Genomic DNA, 8,421 nt, shown 5'->3' with positions numbered 1-8,421 from the left:
CAGAGCTAAAAGGCAGTTTTAATTTTTAAAAAAAACAGCACAAGGTCATAAAATTACAGGTTAAAAAAGGTCAGCATACAAAAGACATATGTTGCATCTCTTTTTTTTGTATTTGTTGCAAACTAATTTTGCTATTTTAGAAATGAGGGGTTCCCCCCCCCATGATCTTTTAGTTAAACACATCATGCGACCTCCTCTAATGATCAGTGTACAAAACATTTCTGAAAATGGCAGACATTCTATTCCATGAAGTATTTGACAAAGCTACATTCGTTCTCTTCAGCATCATCATCTACCGACAGCATTCTGTCCCTTCTCCAGACAGGACTGTCTCTCGGATCTTGCCAAACCACTTCTCCTCAAACATAGGGCCTGACAGCACCTGTAGACAGGCCAGCGAGGAGGAATTTTCAGCATCCTGACTTTCCTCTTTTAACTTTTCTACAACAAGGTCTTCTCCCATCACCTAAAACACATGAAATATCTTATTTTTCACCCATGATGGAACTTGACTGAGACAATCATACAATTCATCTGTGTATCAAATTTGAAACACTTCAATATGTTTTGATTGATTAAATAAAGTTTAATAATCTTGAAACCTTTGTTAATACCGGTCTGGTAGCAGTAGCTATGCTGATTTATTATCTGCCACAATAGGTTCATTCTTATTGAACGATACAAACTTAATCAGTTGTGACCAATATCTCAAAGCATTTGGTCGTTATCCAGAAACCAAAAGGAACATGACCATAAAAACTGTCAGTCACAGGCTTTACACATTTTATATTTTAGTACAAGTAGGTGTGTGTAAAAATAGCATTCCAGGAAGTGCCTTGCTTCTGATATGACTGATATTACACCGATTAGCAAGACGAAAAGCAGCATGTAAAATTGCATGCATATTTCATGGCAATATTGATTGATACAAAAGAAATACATTAAAGCTCATCTTTGAGCCCAACAGTTGTGACAAATGTCACTGGACACCATTGGACAGTAAAGTGGCAATTTTCAAAAGGCTCTTTTGGTATATTCCAGGGTTCTATATGATCAACACTGGGTTTCCATGGGCTTCATGATTTTGAGAGTACATTTGTCAAGGTGTGCATAGTAATCAATCAGTAAGCAGACAAAGAAAAAAAAAGCTTATGAAAATGGCTCTTATGAGCAAGAACTCTGCAATTCCAAGCAACTTTCCAAATAGGTCTGCGTTTGTGGCCTTCAGAAAATGAGCAAAAAATGAGCAAAATGATGCTCTTACTGATACTCAATTGACACAGGAAAAGGCAAATGATCATTTAATAACATGACAAATGGACACCCTCTGTAATAGGGCTACCAAGAGTGCCCAAATGTCTAAAATGTGTTAACTTCCATGTATCGATGAGTCACACCATAAAACACAGATCCGGCTATTAAAACAATACACATTAACCACATTTTTAAAAATGTTTGTTGTAATGTACCGTACTTCTCTTAACTCGATTACAAGATAATTCTAGTTAGAGAAAGTTGAGACTATGTTTTCTATATTACACTGGTCACTTGATGGTACAGCAGGGACCCACATTGAAACACATTTTGGCAAGTTTTTTTTCCCCTCACCTCTGTAATGAGGTGAAGTGTCTCTTCCTTCAGTTGTAGGTCGTGGAGTATCCTATCAATCTCCTCCTGGGCTCTTTTGTTTCTTTCAGAGACAAATGAGGACTGCTGGAACTTGACCATGCAGAACAGCAGCCTGAAAACAAAAAATGTGGCCCAAGTCAAATCTAACATATTAAAATACATGAAATCAGAAATTAACTAAGAATGTCAGTTTTAGTGAACAAAAATAAAATATCCCTGGGGGCATAAACAAGGGAAAATATCATATAGATGGAATGTTTTTTTGAACATGAAGTAAAATGGATGTGAAAAAAGACCTGTATCATTGATAGGTCCAGAGGTTGAAACAATGTGGCAGTGAAATGGTTAATTTCTAATTGAAACCATCTGTAATGGAGCTTTATTGGCAAAATCACAGAATTAAAGCAGTAACCAATTATAAGAGACTAAGTCAAAGACAATTTTCACAGTAATGGGGACCAGGTATAACTTAAGATTTTGATATGTTATTTAAAACATGCAACACTTAATATTACTATTTAGCTGTTATTCACAAGTAACTATATAATAATAATAAACACAAGTATAAAGGATTTTTGAAAAAAAAAAAAAAAGTTTACAGTATCATGCCTGCTGGACGGACTAAATATCAATTTTTTTTCAAATATCGAAGTTGGTAAAATTCTGGAAGAGTTAGGATTATATACCTTCTGTATATACAGTTCCAACTTAAAAATGAATCAAAATCTGTTGCACTGATGCATTTAAATGCATGAACCAAGAAGGAATGCAGCTTTAAACTCTGCAGCTAATCATATGTGTGTCCTTGTGTCCTAAATAATGTTAGCAAATTGGACACATTTTCTGCTTATACACGACTCTAGATTTTGACAAATTAAAAAGCTATATAACCTTATTGCTTGTAGACATTCAAGTAGCAAATGTATTAACAAAGTTGACATACTGTGCTTTACAGCTGTTACTAATATTGTGCACTTTTGGTTCTGTCCTACATGCGTCATGTTAACAACATGCAATTCCTCCTCAACCCAACATGTAATGTACAATTTCTATGAAGTTTCTATGAAAAAAGATGAACAAAACCACCATAAGGAGGCAAACTGGGTACATGTCTACAAACCACCACCGGTCGAATAAACATGCAATGACACGTGCGTAGGCAAATTACATTACCTTGCTCTTACAAAACATATGCATGTCCTTAGCCAGATATCTTTCATCTCTTCATGACCCTGACAGTTCCATGGGATTTGTTCCTGTGTGTTTGCTTTTCCTTCTATGGGACTTATTCTGTTTGACTTGCACAACAGATCCTCTGTAGCCTTCCTGCTACACTGAGGCTTCACATACTTTCCGTTTTCTCTGTATGTTGTCGGGCACGCTGTGACCTTAGCATCAACCATTTCCTCCGACCCACCATTTTGTGCTTGATGTGGTTTGGGCTCATTTGTTGTAGTCCTTAATGATGATGGGGAAGACAGAGACTGAAGCTGGTTCATGTAAGCCATTGCCAGTTTCTTCCAGTGCCAGTGGTTATAAGGGTATAAAGATACAAGCTGTTGTAAACTAGAAAACTCCTCTCTCAGGTCTCCAGTGCTCCGATAGATGGTCACTTCAAGGTTTAACACAACTGTAAGGTGACTGCTGTTGGTTGCCTCACTCCTCTATAAAAATGAAAGCATATATAAGGATGCAGCGAAAATATTTGCAGATTATGATCAAATCTACTAGTTGGCAGATTTAGCTACTGACAGGTATTAAGTATGTAAATGTCCACTGCGAAAGAAAAGTTGTTTATATTGGAGACTGAAGTATAAACTAGTCTTTAGCATCATATAGCTTTACCTCAATTCTCTCATAACACATTTGCAGCTATTTCCTGTATGTTTTTTTATACACACAAATGTAAAATATTCCTCTTTTTTCTTTTTAACTGCTTGATACATTGTTATATTTTACAGTTATATTCACATACAGTATGCATAAACTAAATTAGTATTTTCTGCTTTAATGGTATATAAAATTAAATACAATAAAATAAATAAATACATAAATAAATAAATCAAGAATTAAGCCCCATCCTCATTATTTAATATGTACTTTTGAGAGAAAAGGCTAAATAAAATATATAAAACAAACATACCAGTTGCTCAGCTATCTGCATAGCTTCTCCATGACTGCCCACCTGACAGAAGCTTCGAGCCAGCCCCTCTAGTACATCTCGCCTGATGGCAATGTTACCCTCCGGCACCAGCATTAAGCAGCTTGAGTATTCACACAGCGCTTTCTGAAATAAAAAAGACAAAGATACAATTTGTATGCATAGTATTGCAAATACAAGAGCAGTGGAAACAAGATCTTGGTTTATTTCTTATTAGTTGTTTCTCAACTTCAAATCTTGGTGACCATACAGTCCCGGTTTTTTGTTTCAACTAGGTCCTCAATCTTCATTTTCAATATACATTTCTTTCTATTTCTGCCCAATAAAAAGACTTTCAGCCCCTGAGACTTAATCCGTCTCTAGAAAATTTTGTTTAAAATTCGTTTTAAAAAGGGTTTTAGATCCCTAGTTGAAACAATAACGTGAGACTATTTACAGCCATCACTGGAGATGAAAACATCCATATGCTTTACAAAGTGGCACTTGTAAAACACATAATTAACATTGTATAGCCCACAATGGTTTTGACAAATCTATTTGGTAAAAAACATATTTACTAAGGAGAAAAATAAATCAGTCATTAGATTGGGCCATGGGGTGCCACAGAATACTCCAACCCCACTGCTGTAGGAAGTTGTAGTATTTGAACTGTCTTACAGATATTTTATATATATATATATTATATATATATATATATATATATATAGATAGATAGATAGATAGATATAGATAGATAGATAGAAATAAAATGTTTTACTGTCTGTGATTGACATACCGCCTCTAATATAAACCAAACTCTGCTTGGAGTTGTTCCACACAAAAAACAAACAAGTTATATTTTTCAGCCTGATGAGTTTCAGGGGTCAAATGTGGTTGTGCACAACCCTTGACCTTTAAATGAACCTTACTCATGCTGGAGACTTAGGTGTCATTTTATTGGATTCCAAAAATGTAATGTTACCTATATATATATATTATATATATATATATATATATAATATATATATATATATATATATATATATATATATATAGGTAACATTACCCCTTAAAGATTCTGATCTTTGACCTCAAAAATAGATCTGGAGAAAAAGAGATCAGTCAATGCTGAAAACCTAGAACAGGGAGAATATTTTCCATATCCAACGTGTGCTATTCTGGTTGACAAGCACTTTCACCATTTAGTGTCAGTGGAGAATATATCATTGTCATTACCTGAAAGTCCTGGCGTCTGTACGCCAGATCCCCTCGAAACTTAAAGGCTTTCTGCCTTTCAAGTTCATCTTCTGTCGTTATTTCTTCACAAAACCACTGTATTGATTAAAAACAAAAATTCACATTCAATAACTTTGTTGACTTTACACTGCAATTATGCAAGAAAAGAAGCAAAATAAAAATGACCTGGTCATGGATGCTGGGCAAGGCACAGATTTTGGCCAGGTTTAACAAAGGGCACAAAAACAAACATCCGACATTTATTTAAAAAAAGAAAACAGATATCACAGTTATATGCACCTTTAAAAAAAGTAACAATAGTTACCAGACTAAAGAAATGTGACGTGTTGGTGCTAGAAATTAATACAAAATCAAAACATACGCAGCCAGCAGTCCTGGCATTTTTTACACTTATTTATTAATAGTATTTTAAGTCGACAATGCTTACCACTGCACTATTTTTTCATGCAGGTCAAATAGTGAATCATCCCTATGCTATAAATTATATCACACAATTTTTTTAATTTTTTTTTTTTTTTGGCTACTCTGCAGAAGCAAAAACGTGACTAGTACCGGTATCTGTTCATGTGAAAAATTACATTGTGTAATCTATTTTCATCAGTCAAATATTTCTGTACAAACTTGCCTCTGGTTCGCAGAATTTTGCGTTATATGATGTCAGTTTGACTGAAGTTCTTTCTCTAGTTTCTGTGAAAACAGAATCATCAAACTCACAACCCAAAAACTCCATATTCAATGTGGACACTGAAGCTGTGTTACACTGTAACAACCCCGGCAAACAAAAAGCTATGGTTGCCCCGAGTTCCCGTAAACTCCGTTCCTCTCCGGATTTTGTAAAACAGTTATCTTGTTTAATGGTTGTATAATGTAATTTGAATCTCTTATTTTCCGTTTAATATGGTACTCGTAGAAAACAACAATACAATACAACACTGAGCCAATGGATGAACAGGTATATTGTATATTTAAAATATTAACAATGCATCAATAGTACTGACAACCATTCAGTGTGCCTTTTGTACTTGGTTTAAAATCACTTCATAACTGGAGATTACCTGTGACATTGGCCAAGAACCCCCCATATTCCATGACATTGATTTAAAATCAAATTTTAATTGCATGCAACAAAGAGACCAGTATACATCCCAAATCACTGCCACCATTGTAATATGCATTGATGTCCAAAGAAACACAGAAAACGTTTTATTATCTGTATGTAATACAAAGACAAAAATGAACAGCTGAAAATAACCCCCACTAATTATATATTGTTACCACCTTCCTAATGCAATGTGTCCATAGTGGGATTACATTTTTATTATGGAGGCACAGTTTTAATTGTGGTTTTTAAAAGGTACCTATAGTGGTAGTGAACATTGAATCATTTCAGTAGAAAACGTGTGGCTGAAAACGTTTGACATAATGGAAGTCCCAACCTACAGTTTCTAGTCTTTATGCACACATACATGTGCCTATTCGGCCAGAAGGGGTCATTCATTACACTACACAGAACAAAGCACTGTGAACTGTAACTGGTCGAGACACATTTATTATTATTACTTAGTCGTAGTAGTAATCGTAGTAGTACCAGCAGTACCAGCAGCAGCAGCTACCTAGTAAGAAGGTTTATTATCCTGAAACTAAGAGAAAGAGAGAGGTACCGGCCTGAAAGATAAAGGAGGAAACACACAAACAGGCAGTTTCAACCTAAAAATACAGTAATTGTAATCGATAAAAAAAATTACAAAAACCACTTGTTTCAGTACAGCAGATACTAACGAGCAATACTAATCACTCCAACCAGAGTAAAATTGCAGCAGAGAGAAAATTATTACTTCTAGTGAGAACAGAGAAACAGCATGCGAGCCTACACACGAAAACAGTGAAAAACTGTATTGTAACAATTTTCAAACTGGAAACGTTAAGAAAGAGAAAGCAGAATACAATTTTCTTCTATAACTCATAAGTGTAATACTTTGTCAAGCTTTTGTAAACGGCTACAACTGATAAAAAAAATAAAGTACATCAAAGTGTGCCAATAAAAAGAATGTAATACTAGTATTATCTCGGGCTTCTGGTGACATTGCCCTTCGGTCTCGTCATTTTACTTGCCCACTTTGATGTAGTTTATTCCTTATTGTTAATGAATACAATTGAGTTATATACAATGACCTACCTTTTGATGATTTCATTGTGCTAAACCAGGGGTTCTCAAACTCGGTCCTGGGCACCCCCTGTGTCTGCTGGTTTTCATTCCAAACCTTTGCTGTGAGCAAATATTGTTGACATCGCGTCAGGTTAGCCTCGTCTTGCAATGTTGCATTCATACCCCAGAAGCTCTGCCTGCATGTTCCTTTCGTAGCATTCAGGTTCAAAGTGGTCCTCGCACACTAAAGAATTTCTACCGAATGGAAAGGCTGTCAGTGTTTACCCCGTTCTCAAATTATGTAGTATTTTTTTTTAAAATATTATTTTTGTTATGACCGCCCGTTATGAACATAAGAAAGTTTACAAACGAGAGGAGGCCATTCGGCCCATCTTGCTCGTTTGGTTTTAGTAGCTTATTGATCCCAGAATCTCATCAAGCAGCTTCTTGACGGTTCCCAGGGTGTCAGCTTCAACAACATTTGTCACACAAAATAACCTTTTCGTCTTATTTTTACGTTTATTAGTCAAACACCCGAAAGCTTACACTCCGTCAACTATGTGTTTTCACCGTTGTATCCCATAAACCCATGCGGGGCAAATTTTGGCCTATCAGGGAAATCAACGACTTGACGTCACGTCGCTGCCTGAAAGGCTTCAATATGTCAGGGCCATGAAGTGTTACTTGAGCCAAAAAGTGGACAAATAAATTGAAAACATTTCTAAACGCGCGACTTGTTGACCAAAACGGTGCAGCAAGAAGTATTTATTGTATATGTGGAGCACAAACAGAGCTTTGTTATTTTTGGGTAGAGGTACCCTTTTAAAAAATGATTAAGATTGAGGAAGGCCGCTGGGAGCGCAGGATGAGTAATAAAGCTTGACGGCGCCAGTTCGCGTCCGGGCTGTGCATTGGCTCTGACGCTCCCTGGTGGGAAACCGGCAGGGATTGCTTCTCATCACGCAACAGTGAACCATACTGGCCAGACACCGACTATATTCAGTGAATAAAAAGCAGGGCTGATCTCTGTTCTCCAGGATTGGTAGCCCGCCCACCTCTGCTCTGGGTTGCTCGTCTTATGATCGGAGGACAGTCACGCCCTCAGATCGTCTGTGCTGTATGGGGACTCGCAAAGGTGTGGACAATAAACATAATTGGACATTCCAAATAAGGGGAAAATAAATAAAAAAAACAATAATTGGTCACTCAAAATTTATAAATGAAAAATAAATAAATAAATAAAATGATT

General features: G+C 36.1%; 1 protein-coding gene across 1 annotated transcript; it reads right to left on the bottom strand.

The window, feature by feature from the left end:
• Window positions 1–7,423, bottom strand: zgc:101716 (uncharacterized protein LOC492784 homolog). The gene is made up of 7 exons (XM_033999567.3): window positions 7,203–7,423; window positions 5,652–5,713; window positions 5,006–5,101; window positions 3,773–3,916; window positions 2,803–3,293; window positions 1,609–1,741; window positions 1–466 (listed from the first exon to the last, which is right to left on the bottom strand). Exons 1-7 carry the CDS (start codon window positions 7,351–7,353, stop codon window positions 293–295), a joined length of 1,251 nt encoding a protein of 416 aa, XP_033855458.2. The 5' UTR covers window positions 7,354–7,423; the 3' UTR covers window positions 1–292.
• Between the last annotated feature and the right edge of the window lie 998 nt (window positions 7,424–8,421).

Source organism: Acipenser ruthenus, chromosome 4 (genome assembly GCF_902713425.1).
Source record: "Acipenser ruthenus chromosome 4, fAciRut3.2 maternal haplotype, whole genome shotgun sequence".
Lineage (NCBI taxonomy): Eukaryota > Metazoa > Chordata > Actinopteri > Acipenseriformes > Acipenseridae > Acipenser > Acipenser ruthenus.
This window is presented reverse-complemented; position numbering and strand designations above follow the sequence as displayed.